This window comes from Malus sylvestris, chromosome 9 (assembly GCF_916048215.2).
Source record: "Malus sylvestris chromosome 9, drMalSylv7.2, whole genome shotgun sequence".
In the NCBI taxonomy this organism is placed as follows: Eukaryota; Viridiplantae; Streptophyta; class Magnoliopsida; order Rosales; family Rosaceae; genus Malus; species Malus sylvestris.
This window is the reverse complement of record NC_062268.1, coordinates 28573441-28600842: the sequence shown is the minus strand read 5'-3', so window position 1 is coordinate 28600842 and position 27402 is coordinate 28573441. Positions and strand designations below refer to the sequence as shown.

General features: G+C 39.6%; 1 protein-coding gene and 1 long non-coding RNA gene across 2 annotated transcripts; both read right to left on the bottom strand.

Moving 5' to 3' along the window:
* Positions 1-2661: 2661 nt before the first annotated feature.
* LOC126581928 (uncharacterized) lies at positions 2662-3207 on the bottom strand. The gene is made up of 2 exons (XR_007609205.1): positions 2803-3207; positions 2662-2708 (listed from the first exon to the last, which is right to left on the bottom strand). It is a non-coding gene; the product is annotated as an uncharacterized LOC126581928 (long non-coding RNA).
* A 4880-nt stretch (positions 3208-8087) lies between these two features.
* LOC126581926 (uncharacterized) lies at positions 8088-16133 on the bottom strand. The gene is made up of 7 exons (XM_050245867.1): positions 15980-16133; positions 14988-15165; positions 14218-14370; positions 9360-9948; positions 9165-9233; positions 8690-8859; positions 8088-8571 (listed from the first exon to the last, which is right to left on the bottom strand). The coding sequence occupies exons 2-7, from the start codon at positions 15081-15083 to the stop codon at positions 8380-8382; spliced, it is 1269 nt and encodes a 422-aa protein (XP_050101824.1). The 5' UTR covers positions 15084-15165; positions 15980-16133; the 3' UTR covers positions 8088-8379.
* Between the last annotated feature and the right edge of the window lie 11269 nt (positions 16134-27402).

Sequence of the window (27402 nt, the reverse complement as noted above, 5' to 3'; positions counted from 1 at the left end):
AGATCAAAGACCCAAAGGTCATCGAATGGCTCAATCCTTTACCACAACATAGGGTAACCCCCAATCTAGGAAAAGAACGACAAGCCTTAGAGGGCAAGAAGCTGTAGGAGACTTAGGGGACTTCCAACGAACAAATCCCAAAAACGAGTACAGTGAATCCAGGGAAAAGCCACATGCCTTTGACCAAACTTCTCTACTTCTAAATGATGAGGAAAACTTACGAAGAAGAGTTTTAATAGTGTCTGACTTCACTCAAGACCCCCTTATGTTGCAGCTTTTCGAAGAAGTAAATTAGCTGAAGGCCGAACGTCAGGCCAAAATACCTTACTGGAATCAGCCAAGGCCAAGCCCTCTAACAAAAAGGATCATTTGCACCCCTCTACAAAGAAAAACTAAACAAAAGCTTGGCTTACTATCGTATACGGGGAAAAAAAATCCAATTGAGCATATCCACGTCTTCGAATCTACCATGGCATAGCGAAGTCTTAATGATGAGGAATGATGACTCGTATTCCCCTCAACTCTCTCTAGTGACGTTCTCAATTGGTATTGTTGTCTTCAACCTAATACTATGAATTCCTTCGCTGAGCTAAGAAAACTCTTTGTGGCTCAACACATCTTCCACGCTAATCACTTACACTCCACTGATGAGTTATACACCATTCGTTAGAAATCGGACAAGTCATTGCGTGAATATCATGGTCACTTCAGCCACGAGTACTCTCGTTGCGCTAAGGCAGATGATAAAATAGCACTCAGGGCCTTCACAGTAGGCATGCGTGAATGCTTCTTCAAGTACATGATCAATGTTAACACTTGGAAGACTTACTCTAAGGTGATGATGCAAGCTTACAATCATGCCTTTGCCAAAGCAATGACATACCAAGGGAACCCTTCTATGGTTGACCCCTATCAACAAGTGGGGAGTGGAAGTCATGTTCTACCAAGTGATGAGGTTTTAGCCATTTAGACACCCATTGCATCCTCTCTTGCCTTACTTAGCCACTCGCTAGATCGCCAAACATATTTGTCTCTTTGTAAGAGGAAGGATTTTTCCTCTCAGCAAGCTCATTACAACAAGAGGGGAAAAGGTTCATATCAAGAAAAACAGGGGTGAACATATCTTCAACTATTATGACCATAGGGTCAAGCCTCGCTCTTTCAAAGTTGGGGGACTAGGTGCTGAAGGAAATCTTATTATAAGAAGGCATACACATTACAAATGTTTTGACTCTCAACCGTTTGAGATATTTTGTAACACAAGCCATTCAACAAATATTTAATCAAGAGGGAATTCAGACAACTTTGCCTATGTCTTTTACATTCCTAACACTGGAACACTTGGTATACGCTGACCTACCTTTATACTCTAACTCAGAGCTTCAACATGCGTACTAGTAAATGAAACTAAGTGTTACAACCAACATGGATCACATATACAAAACATGGATTCCTTCATGCATAGCAAAATATTCATAAGCATCACTCAAGTCAATCAACATAAACATTATACATTTCAACACATTCATACATAAGCCAACTGAGCTTCGAAGGGGTGTCAACATACTTTTTGTCATTCGACACTTGGTACAATATGTCTCGGCACCTTACCTTTATTCTCACCAACCAGGTGATGAATGCACTCACCTTCGTATCACCAACCAAGTGATGAAAGGTACATTCGTAAGCTAATATCATTCAGCAACTTGCCACTCTTATCACCAACTAGGTGATAAAGGAACTCACCTTTATATCACTAACCAAGCGATGAAGAGTACAACTAGTACTATTAATAAATATTTTTGCCTCGGCAACTCACCAATCTTCCTACCAACTAAGTGAGAAGTGGCACAACTTGTACATGTGAACTCTTAGCATTAACAAATAATCAAAAACCCTCAAGCCTTACAACTAAAAAAAAAAGGGATAAGCAAGCTTAACTGAGACCAACTGGGGAGCACTTATGCTCAACAAGGATTATAGTCACCAACAAAGTCTTATTATAAGCCAACAAAGGCTTCAATGCATGGTATACAAAAATCAAGCTCTTCAGCCCTCTTGCATCTGCTCTAGACACTTCTCCTCTATAACAATGCAAACTCTACAACTCGTAGAAAGCTTCGCACACTCTTGATCAAGACTGTGTGAAGCAAAATCAATTTATATGGTTCCTCCGAACCTTCAACTACTACAATATATGGTTTGCCTCGCACACTCTTGCTCAAGAGTGTGGAAGCAAAATCTATATATGTGGTATCTCCCACATTTTCATATCCTTAATTAAAAAAAATTAAAAAAAAAAAGGTCAAAAAAATTTTTAATTTCCGAAATTAATTAATTTATAATTATTAATTATGACATGTGGATAAGGGAGATGGATTGTCTGCCCTCCCCATGTCCTCCTGTTTTGTGCGGTCACGGTTAAGCCACGTCAACATTTTATATTAATTTTTTTATAAAAATGATAAGACAAAAAGAAAATGTTGACGTGGCTTAACCGTGACCGCTAGGGCTGGTTCGGTATGGGATACCGAACCAAAAATGGCATATCAAATCCCGAACCGAAAATTTTCGGGACGTAAATCTCATGACCGATCCCGAACCGAAATTTCGGGATTCCCGAAATATTTTCGGTATTTCAGAATTTCCCGAAACCGAACATCATCAGAATCCAAATCGTCTTAGATTAATATTGAAATCATCCGAACCTGCATTAAAAATCCAAATTGAAATCAGAGACATAGTGATAGTGAATCAATGAAAGATTTATGGTCGAGAAAGAAGCAGAGTGAAGAGAGGGACCTCCTCCTGACCCGAGCCCCCAATTCGAAACCCTAAGCCCCAATTCAAAACCCTAACCTCAATTCGAAATCCCACACACACAGAGAATCACTGGAGAGATCCGGAGGTGGGGATGAAGCCATGAGGTGTGGTGGTGGCCGGAGTGGAGATAGTTCGTCGGAGTCAGATTGCTAGACGGTGGGTGGCTGCTAAGCTTCAAATCCGAGAAAGAGAAGGAGAGTCTGAGACTGAGTGAAGGCAGATGATAGGCGAAATGAAATGAGAGAGAGTGAGTAGGGATGTTTGGCTTGGTTTTAGATTGGGTGGAAGGAAAGGTTAGGTGGTTTCTGGGTTGTAGAGAGAGAGAGAGAGAATACGAGAGAGATGAGACAGAAAAAATGAGAGGGATAAAGGATTAGGTAGAGAGATGACTGATGAGACAGAAAATAGGGAAGAGAGAGAGACGGCTCTGTCTTCAGAAAGCAAGGCCTTGCGTGACCCATCCCTTCCCATGTGCTTGAAGCAACGTTTGTCAGCACCACACCACACACGCACTGACACATATACATATATACACACACACACACCGACACATATACATATATATACACACACACACACGCTGACGCATATACATATACACACACACACTGACGCATATACATACACACACACACACACACGCACACAGACGCACACAGACACATGCACACAGACACATATATATAATATACCTATAATATACCTAATATAATATTGCCAACACACACACACACATATATATAATATACCTATAATATACCTAATATAATATTGCCAACACACACACACAGACGCACACAGACACATGCACACACACATATATATAATATACCTAATATAATATTAATAAAGTTCGGTTCGGGATCGGGAATACCGAAAATTTCAAATTGTAATACCGAATCCCATACCGAACAATTCGGGATCGGTTCGGTTACTAAAATTTTCGGGATTTTTGGTTCGGTATTTTTTCGGTTTGGTTTCGGTATGGTTCGGGATTTTCGGTAGTTTTTTCCAGCCCTAGTGACCGCACAAAACAGGAGGGTATGAGAAGGGTATGGGTAGGGGAGGGCAGACAATCCATCTCCGTGGAGAAGGCCAATAAAGCTTCAACACATAAAAGGCAACTACAAATGTCAAAAACTTTACACACTCTTGATCAAGATGGTTGAAGCAAAATCAATTTATGGTGCTCTAGGAATAGCTTCAACCATTCAGGCTATGGGCCTAAGCAAAAAGCTTCACCCACAAAGCTTGAACAAAAAAGCTTCACCTACAAAGCCTCAACCAAACAGCTTCACCTACAAAGCCTCAACCAAAAAGCTTCACTTGCAAAGCGTCAACAAAAAAGCTTCACCTTCAACCAAAAGCTTCTCCTACAAAGCTTCAACCAAAAGCTTCTCCTACAAAGCTTCAATCAAAAGTTTCACCTACAAAGCTTCAACCCAAAAGCTTCACTTACAAAGCTTCACCTACAAAGCTTCAACCCAAAAGTTTCACCTACAAAGCTTCAACCAAAAAGCTTCACGTACAAAACTTCAACGACTTAAGCTAACCACAAGCTTCACTTACAAAACTTCAACGACTTAAGCTATGTGCACAAAGGAAAAAGCGCTTCAACACTACAACATGTAAAAAACTTCACACACTATTGATCAAGATAGTGTGAAGCAAGATTAAGTTATGGTGTCCTACAACTAGCTTCAACCACTCAATCTATGTGCCCAAAGAAAAAGTTCAACCATTCAATCTATGTACATGAAGGAAAAAGTTTCAACCACATTTTTTTTTCTCACCAAAAAAAAAAAAAAAAGAAAGAAAAAAGGAATTGGGCTTAAGAAAAAAAAAATATATATATATATATGGTTGGGCTACATCCGAAAAAAAAAAAAAAAAAAAAGAGGAGAGAATTTTGGAAGTCTTTTTTCTTCATTGACTCAAGAATATCAAGCCACCTCCTTTGGCTATCCTCTTCGCTTGGAAACTTGGGGGACTCCCACTATATGCTACTATACTTCGATACTTAGAAGTTTCGTGATTACTCAGTGACTTGGATTTTTCAAGTCCCCAACCAAGAAGCTTTCCTCACTCGGGAACTTAGGGGAGCACTGTTTGTACCATACTTGACCAATCTCATAACTACTAAGCACCGGTCAACTTCATACCTTCAAGGACCCACTGAGGGATTCATGATGAGGCACCCTGTTGAAGCACAAGAGTTTCCCTCAACCTAGGAGGCCAATCACATCATGACACGTGTCAACGTTAGAATAAAACTTCTAGAGTCCCACATTGACCACGGACAAAAGCCAGAGACTCTCATCCACTATAAAAAAAGACCATTCTCCTACAATTAAGGACGAATGTCATTATTGTACTTAAACTAGTCATTAGAACCCACTATGATGATTATGCTTGAACCTATGTATTTGTGTGAACCTTTCACTATTAATGAGAACTCCTTTACTCCGTGGACGTAACCAAACTTAGAGTGAACCACGTACATCTTGTGTTTGCTTTCTTATCTCTATCTCTTTACATATTATCCTCACTAGTGACTGGAGCAACCAAGCGAAGGTTAAAAACTTGTGTTGTTCCTAAGTCTCACTGATTTTGTGCATCAACAAATATAAACACCGCCCCAGGACCAACAAGAATACAGTTCTAACGCCAGTGAAGTAGGACATAAATTCAGAACCAAAGAAGGAGGGGCAAAACTTCACACCGAACCCAAGTGCTTGGTTTCTCACACCTTGAATTCATTCTTCAGGGTTTAATCAAGCGTTTTATTTTACCTAATTCTACTTTTGGCATTCATTCTTCGTTGATTTTGATTGTTTAGTTTTTGGACTACACCAACGATTTTGTGGAAGGACTCAGTTTGGAGATGCAGGCCCAGACCATGCGGAACTATTACACTTTGTATTGGTGTAGACTAAAGCGTAAGCTAGAGAAGTGTGCTTCTTCTTAGCTTTCACGAATACTTCTCTTCGATTTAAGTTTATATTGAAATATCGTCCGAATGAAAAATTGGCAAAAATAAAACTTAAAAGTTCCCAATCCTGACATATATTTTAAGGATAATCAAATTCACATTTATTTTTACCTCCTATACACTCTTGTTAAATTAATGAATTCATTCGGTCCGACGACCGAAAACTGAGGATGTGTGAGAAGTAAAAGTGAAAGTGGGTAACACTACCCTATATTCTTCTCACTAACTTGTTACCCAAATTATGTTCGTAACAAGCTCGTTTTTTGTTATTGCAAATAGTTGTTTTCATGTTTGATTGTTGTAGGTTTAAATTTTCCATGTCATCTTTGTATCTTATGGTTTTTCAAAAATAGAAAAGACAGACTACTTATACTTTATAAACCATGGACCTCTAATGAGCTCAATAACTCCTGCCATGGACAACATATCCCCCATTAGTCGAGGATGGAGGCTCTGCATAGTTGCAAGCTGCATCATTCCGATATTCTTTCTCAAACACGGCCACGACAGTGTAAACCTATCAACTCTTAGGAACATAGCCATAACATCAACAATATCGGCCAATGAATCGGATGCAAACATGCAGTTCTTACAACAAGCAAACTTCGCGGAACATGTGACACAATTGAATGAGGAAGACAAGTGCAACATATTTGATGGAAAATGGGTTTACGATCCAAAGGGGAAGTCCTATGCACGAAGGGGCACAGTGTCCGTTTCTTAGTGATCAAGTCAGCTGCCAAAGGAATGGAAGAATGGATTTCCCCAGCTTAACAGAAACCAGTGGGAATCCCTACCTTGTCTTCTTTACTCAGCTCTACCTCCCTCTCAAACCCTAGACGATGTGAAAAGCGGCATCTACAAGGTCTTCACAGCTAAGGAAGGTTTAGTTTTCATTTATACGATTAATCTTCTGTCACTGAACTATTTTCTTTATATATAAGCGACATACTCGGGAGAAGAAAATAAAAAACAGGACCTTGACTTCTTAACTGTGAAGGTGTTGCTTGTTTCTATAACCGCAGGCGTACAACTTTTCTGTCGAAGTTCTACTGGAGTCCATTTCTAATGCAGCAGAAAGTGAACCAAGATAACGGGGCTAGAATTCTTAGGCTTGACAGAGTCACAACCTCAGCCATGAAGTAGTAAGGGGCAGACATTATGGTATTCAACACCAGTCACTGGTGGGCGCACAGGAAAATCAAGACGTAAGTCACCTGTGATCTACTAAAGAAAATGAATGAATATTTTTCAAGGCGTCTGTCTAATAGAAGTCGGACATTCAGGTGGGACTTGTTTCAATACGATGGCAAAACAGTGGAGAATATGGAGATTGAATTAGCATTTGATATGGTGATGAATACCTGGGCACGTTGGGTTGATCAAAATGTGGATGTGACTAAAACCAGAGTGCTCTTCCGGAGCATTTCACCAGAGCACAGGGGAAAGCATTGGTGTTGCAACAAAACCCAACCCATCTTAGACGATTCCAACGAGACAATATTTCCCGGGAAAATTATAAAAGTTGTTGAGAGAACAATGCAGCGCCCAGTGACGTACCTGAACATTACAAAGCTATCTCAGCACGGAAGAGATGCGCATCCAGCAGTTTATGGAACGAAGGAGTGGAAGCAGTTGTTAGCTTTGCAAAATAGAAAACCGGAGACTTGTGCTGATTGCAGCCACTGGTGTTTGCCTGGCCTGCCAGATACCTAGAAAAGGCTGGCCTTGGACACCTCCAAAGTCATTCTTAGTTTTTAACCTCTTGTTTGATCTGTCATGAGTGTTAGTAAACTTGGTATACTTCGTTCTTCATAAGGTTGAATGAAATGTCAAAGAGAAGACAGGAATTACAAGAGAAGATGAAATGTACAAAAACAGTACCTGCCGTTAACTATTAACCTGAACAGCTGCCAATACATGTCGGGGTACCCTGTCTAAACGAGCAGACAAACCAAAATCGAGTATTCTAAATCATGAAAATTTACCTTCTGTATGGAATATGGATGTAAAATGCCTGCATGTGCTTTATCTAATATAGCTTTCTTTAGCAAAGACAATAGACAAATAAACAAATATGCTGAAGAAATTAACGTACAAGCATACGAACAAGATGTGCGAGTACTTGTGCATCCACAGTTGTTAATACGTTTTCCAATCAGTAGCAAAAGCATGAAACTACGATCCGTTATTCCCCTCTAGGCACTTATTTGAACCAGTAACAAAAAATTTAATAGAAAAGAACACGAGAAGCAAAAAATACAGCATAGCAGAACAAACAATAGCTAACCATAGACAATAATAGTAACCAACTTATTAACAATGGTGACCATAAAGGGAGGACTCTATTGGGTCGGACCCATTTGTAATATAAACCTCAAGTACTTAATCTTATGGCCATTACATAATTGTTAATATACTGAAGACTAGAGCATCAGACAATTGGCGTTTTACCCAACTTAGGTACAAATTTTATCCTAAGCTAGGAATTTTGAATGGCACCATGACCAGGAAGGAGAGGCTGCAGTGAGGCGGTTTATTTACACAAGCTTTTACAAGGGTACCTAGAGAATCTCCCATTCAGATTCACAAATTTCATGAGCTAATGATTTCTGTGTCTCCTCCACAGTCAGAGAATGCCTGAGACGTTCTCCAGCTTTTAAATTTGATTTTGCATCATCCCCATACCATAATGCAAGCTGCTCATACTCTTGCTTCCTTGCTGATCTCATTCTCAAAGCATTCTGAATTTTTTTCTAGAAAATAGGTCCCAATTAAAGCCAATTAAAATAGGTAGAAGATAGGGGGTGAGAGTGAGAGAATGAGGAGAGAGAGAGAGAGAGAGGGAGAGGGAGAGAGGGAGAGTGGGATAACCTTGTAAGGCCTACGCTTGCCTTCCATGTGAGGAACAAAACGAACGTCCTTACCAGTCACCATTACACAAGTCTCCTCAAGCATTGCCTTTTCAGATTGTTGAATGGTTTCCGTTCCATGTACAACAGCATTACTCTCAGTTGCATGAAAGCTGGATTCATGCAAACCCCCTGGAAAAATGAGTCATTGGTTACTACTACTACTACAAGCACAAATAACTTTCAATTGAGCATGATCAGTAAACCCATCAAGTACACAACTCTACATGTATGAAAGAACGTGCAATTTTTCATGAACTAGTATAAAATCTAGACCCCACATGAATGTAAATAAAAAATGGTCCATAGTGAAAAAAAAGTCTCCATTATTTTCTCATAGTTATTATCTCTGCAGAGACATTTCTGAGTCAATACTTGTCAATATAAAAACTGATATGTGGTTATTGTGCATCTGAATGAGATGTACTGAGTGTTACCAGGATGAGACGAAGAGATTTCCTTGTCAGCATTTTTTTCAGAGTGTGCTTGTCCACTTGGAGAGGATCCTAACAAAGAAATAAACAAATTGCTCAAACAACTGTCTGCAGCAGCCAAACCGGAAATCGAAAGAGAACAAGTAGCAAGGCTGGTGAAAACAAAACACTTTTATAGGGTTAAAAAAGAATAACCACCGTTTCTTTCTACTGATGAGCAACCAAAGGATGAATCTAATATTTCCTTCCATTCTTTTGCTTCCAATTCATCCAAAACAAACATATTACATGTTCGGCAGTCAACTGAAGCATCAGCTGTACATTGGCTTGTATTTGCAATCACACAACTTTCCCTTGTGGACTTACATGTCATACCTTCGGTTATAGATGGGGTTATAGCTGTATCTCTATGGTCGCTCGAAACTTCATGGGTATCATCCAAATTTACACGGCAGGATGTTGAGTGCCTGCTCAAATCAGATTCAAGAGGAGCTATTGCCCCGGGAAATCTGTCCTTGATTGGGTTTTCTTTGACAACCAAGTTTGAATTATTAAAATTACTCCCATCATGGTCTTGTCTTGAGTATACATCCGAGCACGCTCCTCTTGCACAATTCTCTGAGGATAGCATGCGATATGCATCCATGTGCTGTCCATGGAACAATGATTTATGGTCCACATCCATATTCAATGCAGCAATCACCTCTGAATCCCCATTTACTATTTCAACATCAACTTTTACCGGCTCTCCTTTCTTGCTAACCTTTGATTTTTTAGAACTATCAACAACAACAACAACAACAACAACAAAGCCTTTTCCCACTAAGTGGGGTCGGCTATATGAATCCTAGAACGCCATTGCGCTCGGTTTTGTGTCATGTCCTCCGTTAGAACCAAGTACTCTAAGTCTTTTCTTAGAGTCTCTTCCAAAGTTTTCCTAGGTCTTCCTCTACCCCTTTGGCCCTGAACCTCTGTCCCGTAGTCACATCTTCGAACCGGAGCGTTAGTAGGCCTTCTTTGCACATGTCCAAATCACCGGAACCGATTTTCTCTCATCTTTCCTTCAATTTCGGCCACTCCTACTTTACCTCGAATATCCTCATTTCCAATCTTATCATTTCTTGTGTGCCCACACATCCCACGAAGCATCCTCGTCTCCGCCACACCCATTTTGTGTACGTGTTGATGCTTCACCGCCCAACATTCTGTGCCATACAACATCGCTGGCCTTATTGCCGTCCTATAAAATTTTCCCTTGAGCTTCAGTGGCCTACGACGGTTACACAACCCGCCGGATGCACTCTTACACTTCATCTATCCAACTTCTATTCTATGGTTGAGATCTCTCTAATTCTCCGTTCTCTTGCACGATATATCCTAGGTAGCGAAAACGGTCGCTTTTTGTGATCTTCGCTAGATTGCTCCGATCATTAGTGTGGATAAGTATATAAATGGATATAGATAGGAAAGCAAACACAAGATGTACGTGGTTCACCCAGATTGGCTACGTCCACGGAATAGAGGAGTTCTCATTAATTGTGAAGGGTTTACACAAGTACATAGGTTCAAGCTTTCCTTTAGTGAGTACAGGTGAATGATTTAGTACAAATGACATTAGGAAATATTGTGGGAGAATGATCTCGTAATCACGAAACTTCTAAGTATCGGAATGTGGTATCGTCTTGACTTGCCTTATCTGTCTCACAGGTAGATGTGGCATCTTCTCTGGAAGTACTCTTCCTCCATCCAGGGGTGGTATCTGTAACTGGTGGAGATGCACAAGGTAATGTATCAATTTCACTTGAAGCTTACTTGTAGTTTCAGGCTTGGTCAAGCGCGATACAAACCATGTAGTAGGAGTCCCTCAAGTTGCCGAGCTAGGGGATTTGCTGAAAGAGGTGACAGACAAGGTAAGCAATCAGAGCTCCGGCTGATTGTTCACATTCTCCCTATCTTGCAGGCAGCATGAAGGATAAAGAGAAGAAAAATGAGAAGAGATGATATGGGATACTTTTGCTTTTGAAGAAGTAACTTTCCACAGGCTTATTCTTGAACTGAGCTGGAGGGTTTTCTGGTTTCCTCCAGAGTATAAGGCCGACTGAAGAATTTGAGGGTCAAAACAAGTCCATCAAATCTAGAGTACGTTCGACCCTACTGATATGGGATACTTTTGCTTTGACAGAGTAATGGATGTATCGGCACGTGTGCTGTTACGCTTGTCTCCACATGCTTCCTTGTATCCTTCTCACTTGCCCTATCTGTTCCTCAGGCAGATGCGGTATCTTCCCTGGAAGCATAAGATGTTGAAGATGAGTACTCGAGAGCAATGCCAGGTAAGTAAGTTCCAGGCAGTCAGTTCCTGGCTGGAAGCTTGATTCCAAGTGCTGACTGATTGCTCTCTTTCTCCTTGTCTTGCAGGTAAGAACAAGGCCAAAGGAAAAGACAGGGAAAAAGCATGATATGGGATACTCTTGCTTTTAACCCTGATGATATGAGATATTCTTGCTCTAGTATAACTTGTTTGCAGAGGTATTATCAGGGGGAAAGAAAGCTGAATATTTCGAAAGGCTTCGTTGAGAGTGCCCTCTCATATATGAGGAAGGGTTGAGCATTTTTGCAGGTCTGTCTGTCCGTTGGGGATGGAGGTTGACATATATAGGAGTCTCCTTAACAACAAGTAGTAATGCTATTCCTTTACCCTGTCAGAGCACTTTGAAAAAGTGGTCTGTGGTATGTGGAAAGCTGATGTTGCGTGTGAAGATTACAGACAGCTTTATCCAAGGAGATCCGGCTCTTGTAGTTGGGAAAGTGTTGCCTCTTCGGTTTTCGAACAAGCAATCCTATCAGGGATCTGGCTCTCGAGATTCGGAGAACGATGTCTCTTCGATTTTTGAGAAAGCAATCCTGCTGGGGGTCTGGCTCTCGAGATTCGGAGAGCGGTGTCTCTTCGATTTTTGAGAAGGTAATCATGTTGGGAGTCTGGCTCTCGAGATTCGGGGGGCGGTGCCTCTTCGATTTTGGAGCAAGCAATCTTGTTGGGAGTGTTTTCTCGAATGTGAGTAAAGGTTGGGCATGTTTGCTAGTCTACCTTGCCACGAAGCACAGAGGTTGACACACAGGGACTTTCCAATTATCCAGCAATGGTACTGTTCCTTTACCCTCTCTTCGATTTTTGAGAAAGTAGTCATGTTGGGAGTCTGGCTCTCGAGATTCGGAGGACGGTGCCTCTTCGATTTTGGAGCAAGCAATCTTGTTGGGAGTGTTTTCTCGAATGTGAGTAAAGGTTGGGCATGTTTGCTAGTCTACCTTGCCACGAAGCACAGAGGTTGACACACAGGGACTTTCCAATTATCCAGCAGTGATACTGTTCCTTTACCCTTGTGGGTAATAATATGGGGTAGCTAGACCTTCAAAATTTATGTGTCTAAACTTTGTTAGTGCTGTTTCTTTGCTATTCTTTTACCCGTCTTGGTCAGAGCGATGTAGTGGAAGCTGCAAGCTTCACGTGCTCAACTTTGGCAGAGAACTTTGGCAAAGTTATATGTGATACACATGAGCTACTATTGCGTGTGGGAAGTGGGTGATTGAACAGTAAGACTCATGTGCTTTCTACTTCACCAGAAGTCTTCGACAGAATGCCCATAATTTCCGCAAAGCTGAGTGTGCGTGTGACAGGTGCTGCCAAGGCTGGAAAAGTAGGTGCCTCTTCGATTTCTGGGATCGGCCCTCGTGGTCTCTGAGCAGCCCAACTTTTGAGAAAGCAAGCGCCTCTTCGATTTCTGAGATCGGCCTTCGTGGTCTTTGAGCAGCCCAACTTTTGAGAAAGCAGACGCCTCTTCGATTTCTGAGATCGACCCTCGTGGTCTCTGAGCAGCCCAGCTTTTGAGAAAGCAAACGCCTCTTCGATTTCTGAGCAGGCGCCTCTTCGATTTCTGAAGCTCCGTCGAGTGCAGATTTTTATAGGGCTGGCATTAAGTTCCAAAGCACACTTGAATCTCCACCAGTAGAAGCTCCATTCTTACACTTCTAAGATCTTGATTTGTTCGACCTCTTCTCTCTTCAACACCTTTGAAAATGTCTGGCCCCTCCGACCGTCGTTTTGACTTGAACCTTGTTGAAGAGGCAGCCCCGCCTTCTCCAGACAACATATGGCGCCCATCCTTCGTCTCCCCTACTGGTCCTCTTACCGTTGGGGATTCCGTTATGAAGAATGATATGACCGCTGCGGTGGTGGCCAGGAACCTTCTCACTCCCAAAGATAACAGACTACTTTCCAAACGATCTGATGAGTTAGCTGTTAAGGATTCTCTGGCTCTCAGTGTTCAGTGTGCAGGTTCTGTGTCTAATATGGCCCAACGCCTATTTGCTCGAACCCGCCAAGTTGAATCATTGGCGGCTGAAGTGATGAGTCTCAAACAGGAGATTAGAGGGCTCAAGCATGAGAATAAACAGTTGCACCGTCTCGCACATGACTATGCTACAAACATGAAGAGGAAGCTGGACCAGATGAAGGAATCTGATGGTCAGGTTTTACTTGATCATCAGAGATTTGTGGGTTTGTTCCAAAGGCATTTATTGCCTTCGTCTTCTGGGGCTGTACCGCGTAATGAAGCTCCAAATGATCAACCTCTGATGCCTCCTCCTTCTAGGGTTCTGTCCAGTACTGAGGCTCCGAATGATCCCCCTCCGGTGCCTTCTCTTTCTGGGGCTCTACCGACTGCTGCGACTTCTCCTAAGCAACCTTTGTGAAGGCTCTCTCTTGTTTGTTTATTTTGACTCATGTATATGTACATATTTGTAGCTTATCGGGGATATCAATAAATAAGCTTTCCTTCATTTCAACGTATTGTGTTAAATACACCAAAGCCTTCTTCTCTAAGTTCTTTGAATTTTCTTTTGTTGGAGCTTTGTGAGTGGAGCATGTAGGTTGAGGTAGTGTTCCCTTAATTTCCTGAGTGAGGAAAACTTCTCGGTTGGAGACTTGGAAAATCCAAGTCACTGAGTGGGATCGGCTACATGAATCTTAGAACGCCATTGTGCTTTTTAGAACTATCAACATGAAAGTTATTTCTACAGGGTTCCCATTGGCTGGCATAGCCTCTGGATCTACTGCAGAGTCACAAACCAAATCTTGCATTACATCTGCATAGAACTTCATAACACTTGCACCAACAGTCTGTACCTGATTCTCAACAAATTTGACTGTGTCCTGTTCCAAATAAAGAATGATCAACAAAACAAGTTAACTGGACTCTGGAACAAAATTAACACGACCACTATCTCATATAATCACTGAACCACATAAACACCATATTTGGCATAGACCACACTAATAAAAATAAGCACAGAAATAATTGTGAAAACCCCAGTAGAAGATAAATATATAAAAAATTGGTTTAGTTCAATTTCATATTTCTGCATGGGTTAATAGACATTTCTTTTTTTTTAACATAAGGTCAACAGAAGTAATTTTCCTCTTCAGCTAAGGTTAATTTAAAACAATTTTCCTCTCCAACTAAGGTCAACACTACTTGCTAAACTTTCTATTCATTGACGTCTCTCTAAAAGCACTAAAATGTTAATTGACTCACGCCTAGTGTTGAATTTTTTTGGTGATCTCAAACAAATTACTCCAAAGAAAAATACACACGACAAAGATATTTTCATAAGCACTGAAAGTGGGAGGATGAAGAGGAAGAGGAAGGATAAATGAAAACTTATGATGAACACTTCCAGACCAGCAGTCTATGGTCATCATTCCTTTTATGTAGATGAGACCTCAATTTAGGAGTCCAAGAGACATAAAAGGACTGCCAAAGGGCTTACCTGGTACATATCTTCTTCAACCTCCAAGCACATTGTCTCAAATTTCTGGTATACACCCCCAACCCAGGTTATACCTTTCACATCCATACTGATCATATATTAAACTTTACAGAATCGTTGTATGTCTCCGGATATTTTGTAATTCCCCCACTCAGTTTCTACATCAATTGGTATTTATCTGCAAGAAATCATATGAAATTTAGTAGAAGCCCACAAAGAATGCATAAAAATGGCTCTTAGGAAGAAGAACCCCATAGAACGTTGAGATCTTCCATCCCTCAAAATGACACTAAGTTGTAAGAACACATGGAGATCAGCAGAATTACACCATAAAAATCACTGTGAATGTTCTATATAAGAACCATGTTATAGTTTCACCCCGCGAACCAAATAAATCCGACAAACAACGAAACTGATTGAACAGTAACTTTATCCAGTGACCAATTGTACACTGTATATCACCTCAAAAGAGGATTATCATCAAGCACCACAGAGGTTTGACGGGTATTCGGTACAATTTAGTTTAGTGAAACAGAGGTTGAAATATTATTGATTGGAACCCCTATCATAATATGATTGCAAGTCTCATCATCCTATTGTTACTTCCAATTTTTCCAAAAGGAAAACAAATGCCCCAGAGTTTGAGAGACCCCCAAACAAATGATCAAATATATTTTAATATAAAACAAAACCTGTTTATTTCAGGAAGCAACAGCATAAACGATCCTTAACTTGAAAAGGAAAACAACCCATCTGCAATCAACGGAAACCCACATAGAACCCTCCAATTAAATTACAATTTCTCTCTCACAACGCAGAAAGCACAAAAATTGATTTGAAAAAATAGCTACGTCATATGAATTTCCATTTTCCAGCAATTTTCCAGGTAACCAAACAGGTAATTGAAAAGAGAGCTTGCTTGTGGATTGTAATCATGATCAGAAGCAGCAAAGTTTGATGATCGTGATGAAAATTGAGGATTGAGAACTTACTTGTTGCTGTGAATTGTGAGAGCAGAAGAACAGAAACCCAGAACAGAAGAACAGAAACCCAAAATCTCTGAGAAGAATCTTGGATTAATGCATAAACCCCTGTTGGAAGGAACAATATAATACGGAAGGAGAGAGGTACAAGAAACGTAAAGACACAATTCTTTTCATTGGGGGCTTCTTCTACCCTCCACGTGTCCAATTTATTTTTTATTTTTTAGTGGAATATTTATTAAAAATCTTAGTCTTGCTGATAACTTTGTTTTTGTTATAAATAAACAAAAGTAGACAAATAACCTTTGCTAAGATTGAGGACAAAGTGGTGCAAAATATCACACTGACAAAAGTATTGCAAATATTAAAAACTGAGGGATACTGAGAGTTTTATATTTCTTCATCTTCTCTTCTCACTTTGAACAAACGAAGTGCTCTATTTATAGAGCCACTTCAATGGAAAATTACAAAATGATTACGATTTAGCTTGTGAGTCTAGACTATACACATGTGATACATTACTATACACATGTGATACTTTACTATAAACATTACTATATATATGTGGGCAAACATACCTATTAATTACAACACTCCCCCTTAGATGCCCACATATCAACATCAGTTGCCTCATTAAAACCTTGCTTGGAAAAACCCAGTGGGAAAAAAACCATAACGAAGGAAAAGGAGTGCAACTTTACCCGGATGGTGTTGAGCATGCTTATGTTGCCTCGTTAAAACCTTGATAGGAAAACCCTAATGGGAAAAATCCTAATCGAAGGAAAAAGAGTACAACATGCATGTATCATGAATGCTCCCCCTGAATTGTATCTCCCCCTGCGTAAGCCGACGTAATCAGATTCCCTGCACTAACTTCTGAAATGTGCACTTTGGTAGAGATTTGGTGAACAAATCTGCTAAATTTTCATTGGAATGGATTTATCTGACTTCAATAACTTTACCCTTCTCAAGCTCATGTGCACTAAAAAATCTTGGAGAGATGTGTTTAGTCTTATCACCTTTGATGAATTCTTCCTTCATCTAGGCGACACAGGCTGCATTATCTTCATGGATGACAGTTGGAGTGTTTGTCTCTGAAGGTAGACGACATGAATTCCATATGTGATGGATCATTGATCTTTAACCAAGAACATTCACGACTTGCTTCATGTAAAGTAATTATTTCCGAGTGATTGGAAGATGTAGTAACTAGCGTTTGCTTCGTTGATCGCCATGAAATTGCAGTATTTCCATAAGTGAACACATATCCATTTTGTGAGCAGGCTTTATGCGGATCGGAGAGAAAACTAGCATTTGCGTATCTAACAAGGATCTGATCATTTGTGGGCTTGTCTGAGTAGAAGAGACCCATATCTATTGTCCCACGAAGGTATCGTAAAACATCTTTGACTCCCTTCCAATGACGAATTGTTGGAGCAGAGCTGTACCTGGCTAACAAGTTAACTGAAAAAGCTATATCTAGTCTAGTACATTGTGCTAAATACAATAAAGCACCTATTGCGCTCAAATATGGTACTTCTGGACCAAGGACCAGTTCATCATTGTCTTTTAGACGGAATGGATCTTTCTTAATTTCCAAAGAATTAACGACCATTGGGGTGCTAAGTGGATAAGCCTTGTCTATGCCAAATCGCTTCAGTATTTTTTCAATGTAAGCTGATTGATGGACCAAAATTCCATTAACATAATGCTCGATCTGCAGGCCGAGACAATATTTGGTTTTTCCAAGGTCTTTCATTTCAAATTCGCTTTTCAGATAGTCAGCAGTTTTGTTGAGCTCTTCAGGGGTTCTAACTAGGTTCATATCATCAACGTATACTACCACTATAGCAAATCTAGTATTTGATTTCTTAATGAACACACAATGGCAGATGACATTGTTGGCATATCCTTCTTTAATCAAATACTCACTGAGACGATTATACCACATTCGCCCAGATTGTTTCAGCCCATACAGTGATCGCCTTAATTTGATTGAGAACATACCTCGTGGTTTGTTAGTTGCTTCAGGCAACTTAAGTCCTTCTAGGACTTTCATATATATGTCTGTATCTAATTCTCCATATAGATACGCGGTGATGACATCCATAAGTCGCATGTTAAGTTTTTCTGAAATCACCAAACTTATTAAGTAACGGAACGTAATTGCATCCATTATAAGAGAGTATGTCTCTTCATAATCAATTCCAGGTCTTTGTGAAAAACCTTGTGCAACAAGTCGTGCTTTATATCTTGCAATCTCGTTTTTTCTCATTGCGTTTCCTTGTGAATACCCATTTGTAACCTACGGGGTTCACACCAGGTTGGGTTTGGACTACTGGTCCAAAAACACTTTGTCTTTCCAAGGAATTTAATTCTACCTGGATTGCATCTTTCCACTTAGGCCAATCTTGTCTCTGTCTGCATTCATCAACAGAGTGGGGCTCAACATCATCACTTAATATAATTTCAGTGGCTATTGCAAATGCAAACATGTCCTCGACGATTATTTCATTTCGATCCCACAATTCATTAGTACATGCATAACTTATGGATATTTCTTTGCTTTCATGTACTTCTGTCTCTTCAAGGACATGTGTCTCATCAATGACATTTTCTTTTTCTGGAAGTACAGAATCATGAATTGTGGATATATCAATCAATTTCTTTTCTTGAATGATATCATTTGGGTTCAACTGTGCTTTCATCTTTCTCTTTCGAGGGGTTGAATCTTTTGAACCTGGGGGTCTACCACGCTTCAGGCATGCACTGGATGAATCATTCGCTGCCACTTTATTTTGTCCAACAGGGGTATCAATTCTTGCAGGTGCGTTTGCAGCTGGTATATGTGACTTTGTCACTTTCGAAGCATCATTAAATGCATCTGGCATTTGATTAGCAATACCTTGAAGATGAATGATCATTTTCACTTCATTTTCACATTAAGTGCTTCATGGATCAAAATGAGATAAGGTGGGAACAACCTATGTCAGTTCTTGCCGTTCTTCTGGAACGGTTTTCTCTCCCCCTAACGACGGGAAAACTGTCTCATCAAAATGACAATCAGCAAAACGAGCTGTAAACATATCACCAGTCAAATGTTCCAAATATCTAATCATAGATGGTGAATCAAAACCCACATAAATTCCCAGTCTGCGCTGAGGTCCCATTTTAGCTCGTTGTGGCGGTGCAATAGGCACATAAACAGCACAACCAAAAACTCGTAAATGTGAAATGTTTGGCTGATGTCCAAACACGAGTTGTAATGATGAATATTGGTGGTTGGCTATGGGTCTCAATCTAACCAATGATGCAGCATGTAATATGGCATGTCCCCATGTAAAGACCGGCAATTTCATTTTCATGAGCAAAGTGCAGGCTATTAATTGAAGCCGCTTGATAAATGCCTCTGCTAAACCATTTTGAGTATAGACATGAAGAACAGGGTGTTCAACATCAATGCCCAGTGCCATACAGTAATCATCAAAGGTTTGAGATGTAAATTCACCAGCGTTATCAAGTCGGATTGACTTAATGGGATGATTTGGGAACTGTGCTTGCAACTTAATTATCTGAGCAAGAAGTCTCGCAAAAGCTACATTTCGAGTAGACAATAGGCAAACATGTGACCATTGGGTAGATGCATCAACCAAAACCATAAATATCGAAATGGTCCATAAGGTGGTTGAATAGGTCCACAAATATCCCCTTGAATTCTTTGCAAAAATGATGGGGATTCATCATCAACCTTTAGTTGTGATGGTCTAATTACCAACTTCCCTTAGGAACAAGCCTTGCAAGGGTTATCATTTGAGACATCAATGTGTCTGCTCAATAATGGATGTCCATTAGAGTTGGTAATGATTCTACGCATCATGGTAAACCTGGATGACCTAGACGGTCATGCCAAAGCATGTAAACCTTTGAATCAATGAACTTCTGGTTCATGACAGTATATGCCTCAACTGTCTTTATGTATGTATCATACAATCCACTCGATAAACCATGCAACTTCTCCAATATACGCTTCTGGGTATCATTGGAGGTAATGCATAAATATTCCACATTTTCTACACTTTTCGTTTCAATGTGGTATCCATTTAGACGTATGTCTTTAAAACTCAACAAATTTCAAATGGATCGAGTAGCATATAATGCATTCTTTATGGACAATATTGTTCCATTTGGTAACATAATCTGGGCTTTTCCTGAGTCTTCAATTACATCTGATTGCCCTGATATTGTTGTTACCTTTACTTTTGCAAGTACCAAATTCGAGAAATACTTTCGATCTCGAAGTATTGAATGCATGGTTGCGCTGTCTGCAAGACAAAAGTCTCCGCCATTGCTCTTGTTTTGAGAATAACCATAATTTTTATCCATGTTCTCTGAGTAAAGAAAAAACAATTTATTCATACTGGAATACTAATTTTATTGAGTTGAAAATGCGAGCATTAAACCACATGTACAAATAACAAGAGTACATTAAACATAAATAATTCAATCGGACCCATAAACTTCATTCCCTCTTGATAGGAGCATATTTATGCGACTTAGTTAGCTTGTTCTTGTGCATTTATGTTGTTATTTCTTAGTCAATTATGTATTTTAAGCTATTTTCGTGTGTTTGTAGGTTCAAGTCAAAACGACGGTTGGAAGGGCCAGACATTTTCAAAGGTGTTGAAGAAAGAAGAGGTCGGACAAGTCAAGATATTAGAAGTGCAAAAAGGGAGTTTCTACAAGCGTAAATTCAAGTGTGCTTTGAAATGAACTGCGTGCCTCTATAAAAATCAACACTCAACGGGATTTCAAATATCGAAAAGGCGAGCTCAGAATTCAAAGAGGCCAATTCAAAAATCGAAGAGGCACTAGCTTTCTCAAAAGTTGGGCTTGCTTAGAAACCACGAGTCATCCTTTGTTCCAGATTTATCCGCACTCGTCACATGCAACCTCTGCACTCGACAGAGCTCAGAACTCGAAGAGGCAAGCTTAGAAATCAGAGAGCCATCTGCTTTTCCAGACGTGTCAGCATCTCTCACATGCACGCTCAGCTTTGCGAAAATCACAAGTAGTTTGTCGAAGCGCCGATTCCAGATATCGAAGAGGCATCTGCTTTATCTAGACGTGTCAGCATCTGTCACATGCACACTCAGCCTTGCGAAAATTACGGGCAATCTGTCGAAGATTTCTGGTGAAGTAGAAAGCACGTGAAATTTACTGTTCAATCATCCAACGGTTGCCGACAAGAGTGAAAGAATAGTACTGGCTATTATTTCCTATAAATGTCGACCTTCACCCTCCATAGCAATGCAGACATACATAACCTTCCGTCATCTCCGAGAATGCCTTCCCAACTAAGCCTCTCGAGTCACTTAGTGTTCCTTATTCCTTGGGGTACCTCTGCAAACAACTCATCCAAAGCAAAAGTATTTCATATCATGAAGGTTGAAAGCAAGAGTATCTCATATCATGCTTTCTCCCTGTCTTTCTTCTTGTCGTTGTTTTCATCTGCAGGGTAAGGAGAAAGAGAGCAATCAGCCAGCACTTGGTATCAATCTTCCGATCTGGAACCGACTGCCTGGAACCCCTTCCTGATTGCTTACCTAGCCCTGCTCTCGAGTACTCATCTTCAACATCTTATGCTTCCTCTTCGTCTACCACATCTGCCTGGGGAATAAATAAGGGAAGTGAAAATGATACCTCGAAGGATGCGGAGACAATGTGCTAATTCATCCTCAACTAGGGACAAGGAGAAAGAAAGCAAGAGGTGGGCACTTGGAAAGATTGAAGAAAGAAACAGACCATCACCTCTACCTCGTACCTGTCTGCCGTGCAAAAGAAACAAGTAGAGAAGAATGCAGACTGAACAATCAAATCAACCCAGCAGAAGGAGTCTGATTTGAAACCAAGGAACTCTCATAGTCCTCACTCAGAATTCCAAACCAGTTCAAGATCAAAGCTATGGAAAGTCAACAAGATCATCTATCTCAAAAACTAGATTTGCGTTCTTAAACTCTACTCTGTCTGGTTTTTACTTTGCCATACTTGTCATGTTTATTCGTTGTTTCTTTGTTTGCTTGTTTTTGTGTGAGTTTATGCTTGAAACATTGAGGACAATGTTTGATTTAAGTGTGGGGGGGTAACCAAGTTATTTTACATGAAATTCGTAGGAGTTTATCACCCATTACTTATAGTGTTGTTCCTTGCTGTTTTAAGTGTTTTTTAAGCTGTTTTGGAGTGTTTTGATATAAAAATTCGAAAATCTCATAAAAATTTGAAAAATTGTTTTGAAAAACCCAAAAAGAGTTGCTTTGTATGTTTATTTGTGTCTTAGGGTACCTTCCAACACAATGATGAGGATTTGGTTTTTAATTACATGACTGTTAAAGAGAGTTATAAACTTGGATAAAAATTTGATTTACTCTTTGGTGTATGCTTGGTTGTGGTTATAATTTATGAATTCACATGCAATCATAAAGAAAAAAAATAATCAGTTTTTGTACCATGCTTGAAAGGAGGAACTCAAATGAACGCTACAACCTTTTGAGACTTGAGCCTAAACATTTATTTGGAGAGTTAATAATTTGTGCATCGTTGTTTTCTAAAGTCGTTGCATGATCTCATTATTCTTTGCTTGGTTGCTATTTAGAATGCGTTTCATCATTTAGTTCCAAATACTAGAACTCATGCCTATTTCATTCAAAGCATGTTATTGATTTGCATAACACATATTCAAGATGAAGTTGTTTAGTGAGCCAAGAGCCAAAAAGCCTATCCCGTTCATTATGTGTTTAAGTTTAACTCCGTTGAGCCTTGTGTAGCCCATGTTCTTTGTTACCCACACTATCCTCACCCAGCCTAGAATAGGACCATCCATACCCTTGTTCTTGAAGCATAGTAAAGCATAATTTAGAAGTATTTCCTTTTGTTGAACTCTTGTAGAAAAACAAGTGTGGGGGAAGTGATTATTGTGTGTGTGTGTGCCAAAGTCCTTAATAAGGCACGGGTCGAGAAAAGAAAAAAGAGTATGAGCAAGAGCTTTAAAGTATTGTTTGTTAAAAAAGGGTCCAAAACATTGAATTCGGCCCTAAGTGTTGCATGAATCTTCCCTTTGTATGTAAAAGTTGATTCTGTATTCTAAAGAGAATTCCAAGTGTCTATTTCATTGCTTTGCTTGCTATCGCTTTAAGAACGTTTGTTATTCCTATCCTTTCTTTGTTAGCCATTATCCCCAAGCCTTGTTACAACCCTTGACTTCAATCTTGAGTGTTGTGTGTTTCAATTTGTGGAGTTCGAAATTGGTATGAGCATATGGTGTCACTGGTTCTCGCATCTAAGTAGTAGCATACCATTCATGAGATCACATCTAAACATGCTTATTAACTCCAGAAATTGCTTTCTTTGTTATAACATATGTGAGTACTAGTCTTCTATGTTTACATCAATCTTCTCACATATAACTAGTGTAAGGTGTGTACTCAGAAAATGTGTGTGAAAATAGAGAGTATCTAGTAAGGAATTGAGGGAATTCTCTAAGGCATGTTACTACATTCAAAATGTTGTTTTAATTGATTAAATGTGAGCTAGTGAATGGTGACTATGATTAAGTATGCTCGAGGGTAAGGATTGCTTAAATCTATGTAAGTGGTGATCTTTGGCATGTCATGTTTCATTGAAAATCCCTGAGGCAAATGTTGGAAGGTTTAAGTTATGTTTTGTTTGTTTCGTTTGTTTTGTTTTGCTCGAGGACTAGCAAAAGCTAAGTGTGGGGGAATTTGATAGGAGCATATTTATGCGACTTAGTTAGCTTGTTCTTGTGCATTTATGTTGTTATTTCTTAGTCAATTATGTATTTTAAGCTATTTTCGTGTGTTTGTAGGTTCAAATAACAAAGTTAGCAACAAAGTGCTATTTGGAGCATTTTTTGGCCAAGATTGGATAGTGCAAGCATGGAGACATGAGGATGGACGTTTTTAAAGATTTGAAGGCTAGAAATCAGCATGTGTGTGTGCAAGTGTGTTGACCTACAACTCCAAACATCCATCCACTACACCCATTACATCTACCCATTACATCCACTCATTACCAAACATCCACCCACTACACCCATTACATCCACTCATTACCAAACACTCATCCACTACATCCATTACATCCACTCATTACCAAACATCCATCCACTACACCCATTACATCCACTTATTACCAAACACTCACCCACTACACCCATTACATCCACTCATTACCACAACATACACCACTACCACCTTAATTAGATGGTGGTCCTCTCCCTAGCCTATAAATACATCCACCCTTCACCATAACAAGGGGGAGGAGAAAAAGATCCATCAAAAGACACTACATTCATATCTCACAACTCCATACACTTACACTTTCATTCCTTGGCCGAGAGAACACAATCCACCCATCCACCGTTCACCATAACTACCTATATCCATGCACCACCATAATTTACCACTCATCCATAAAACCACACCTTGTGCCGCAACAAAGAGAAGAAAGAGGACCCTTGGATGTGCTTGCCATTCAAGTTGGATTGTTTGAGGGTTTTTAGGTGTTTTCATTCTTTGTTTTCAATATCTAAATTTGTTTATCTTTGCTTTGTGAGTATGAGGAGCTAAACCCCCCTTAGCTAGGGGGAATTCAAAGCCATGGACATACTGGCAATATGAATTGATTACCTTCAGTTGTGATTTCATAAGTTGTGAATTCAATTTGTTTAACTGCTTGATTGATAACTTATTCGTGTATGTTTATTAAAAGTGCACACTTAGTTTGCATGCATGAATATGATGCTAGAGTATAAGGGAGTATCACCTAATAGTTACAAACTTATATTCACAAGTAATGGAGGTCACTTATAAACGATCGCGTTAAATGAATTCTTGGCAGGAGTTTCATGCTCATCATAGTAACGAATGCTTCGTCAATACTTATAGTTTTCATAATGCTTAATGATCTTTGATTGTATCTTTATTGTGTTGTTCACGTAAAAGACTTTTGAAGAATGCTTGAATTGTTGTATGCGCTTTCCCATCTAATTCAATAACTTAAGGAGAACTTGAAGGTTAATTTAAGCGGACTTAATTAAAGTTTCATGATTTATCGAAAGAACAACTGAAAATTGGTTTATGTGCAAGTGTGTCATGTGTGGAGAAGAATCCTCTAGCTAGCCCATCATCCATAGTTTACCCAAATTCGTCCAAAATCTGTTTTAGTTTACAATCTGTTTGTTTTGTTTTCAAATTCGTCAAAATCAAATCTCTCTTTACTTTAAAGTGTTTTATTAGTCAAAATCTATTTCGATTTGTGTTTTTAAGTGTCTTGAGTCAAGTTAGAACCTAATTTCGTCCAAAACCATCCCTAGAGTCAGTTTAGAGTCTAATTCATTGTTTTAAGCAGTTTTGAGTCTTTTAAACTAGTTTTGAGTCTTTTTAGTTTGTATTGCATCTTTTGAGTCTAGTTTGGTGTTTTAACACTTAATTTTACGTTTTTAAGTCAATTTCAAGTGTTTTAGCAATCCCTCCTAATCCCCGGCCTAGAACGATCCCTACTTACATTCTTTACTACAATTGACAACAAGAGGGTTTAATTTGTGTGTTAAGATAATTTTCGCATCACCTCTTTCATTAATAAAGTCTGTAGCATCCAGGTGGGTTGTGTTTAACTATCTTGATAAATTGGTCATTGGATCAGGGGTGTCTATTGGTTAAGCCTGGTCGAAGAAATTGATCTCGACACCCTTTTCCTTGAATGAGGCTTGATACAGCTCCACCAGATGCTTTGGGGTGCGACAAGTATGCCCCCAATGTTCGTTGCCACTACACCTATGACAAACTCCTTCAGGATTTCTAGGAGTGTTCATATGAGCTTTTCCTTTCTGGCAATTTGCATTTTTAAAGCTCGGGCCTGGATTATGCCTTGGAACCTGGTTGTGAAACTGGACACCATGGTTCTTGTCTTTCCCTTTCCACCGGCCTTGCTTGTGGCCACGTCCTTGTTTGTAATTATTGCCACGGGAGAATATGGTATTCCTTTCAAATGAAGGAGCATTCACTTCTGGGAACGGTGCTGATCTAGTAGATCAGGAATTATGGTTTTTCATCAGGAGCTCATTGTTCTGTTCAACTACCAGGAGCACATATATTAGCTGGTTGAATTCAGTGAAGCCTCGCGCTCTATACTGCTGATGCAGGAGCATGTTAAAGGCGTGGAATGTGCTGAAAGTCTTTTCCAATAACAACTTCTCAGTAATAGTATCCCCACAGAGCTTCATCTGAGAGGTAATTCTGAACAACGCCGAATTGTACTCAGCCACTGACCTGAAATCCTGGATCCTTAGGTGAGTCCAGTCATAGCGAGCTCTTGGAAGAATCACCATTGTCTGGTGATTGTATCTGTTTCTCAAGGCCTTCTAGAAGGTTAACGGATCTTCAACCGTTAAGTACTCACTCTTTAGTGCCTTATCAAGATGGCGATGAATAAAAATCATGGCCTTCACCTGATCTTGAGAGGATGAGCTGCTCTCTTCCCTGATGGTAATTCTTTCCAGTAATGTCCAGGGCAGCAAAATCAAGCTTTGCCAAGTTTGCCATTTTCTTTTCTAAAAGAAAAATGAGGTGTGTAAGAACTTGCAATAATATGTGTTCTGGAGGAATATATTGTTAGAACTTCTGGTTCTTACAAATTTTGATCTTCAGGCCAAAATGATAAGTATTCGAAACTTCAGGCTCGAGATTTTCATGATTAATGAGAAGGGCAATTGTACCGCATCATTCTCATCGAAACAAGTATAGGATGGGCGATTATTCCGCACTACTTTAAACAGCAGGAAAATTTAAATATGTAGAGTAAGGTGGACGATTATACTGCACCATCTAAAATTGCGATAAAATTTAAATATGAAAAGCATGGTGGACGATTATATCACACCACATCAAATTGCGATAAAATTTAATTATGCAAAGCAGGGTGGATGACTATACCGCACCACCTAAAATTGCGATAAAATTTAAATATTCAGAGCAGAGTGGTGTGGATTGGTGATTATTCCACACCATCTAAAATTGCGATAAAATTTAAATATGGAGAGCAGAGTGGGTGATTATTCCACACCACCTAAAATTGCGATAAAATTTAAATAGCAGGTAAATTTAAATATGCAGGATAGGGTGGGCGATTATACCGGTCCACTTAAAATTTGCAATAAAATTAGATCTGCAGTCCAAGATAGGCGATAGTACTGCACCATCTTGGATTGTATAAGTAATCAGTGGGTTAGTAGTCAATATCTACACCAAACAAGAAATCAAAGATATAAGTAATTGTTAGTTTGAGAACTAGAAGTAAACATAGTGCAAACAGTTCTTCGCGAGGGTATATCCAGCAATTAAGGCAAATGAAGAAGAAGA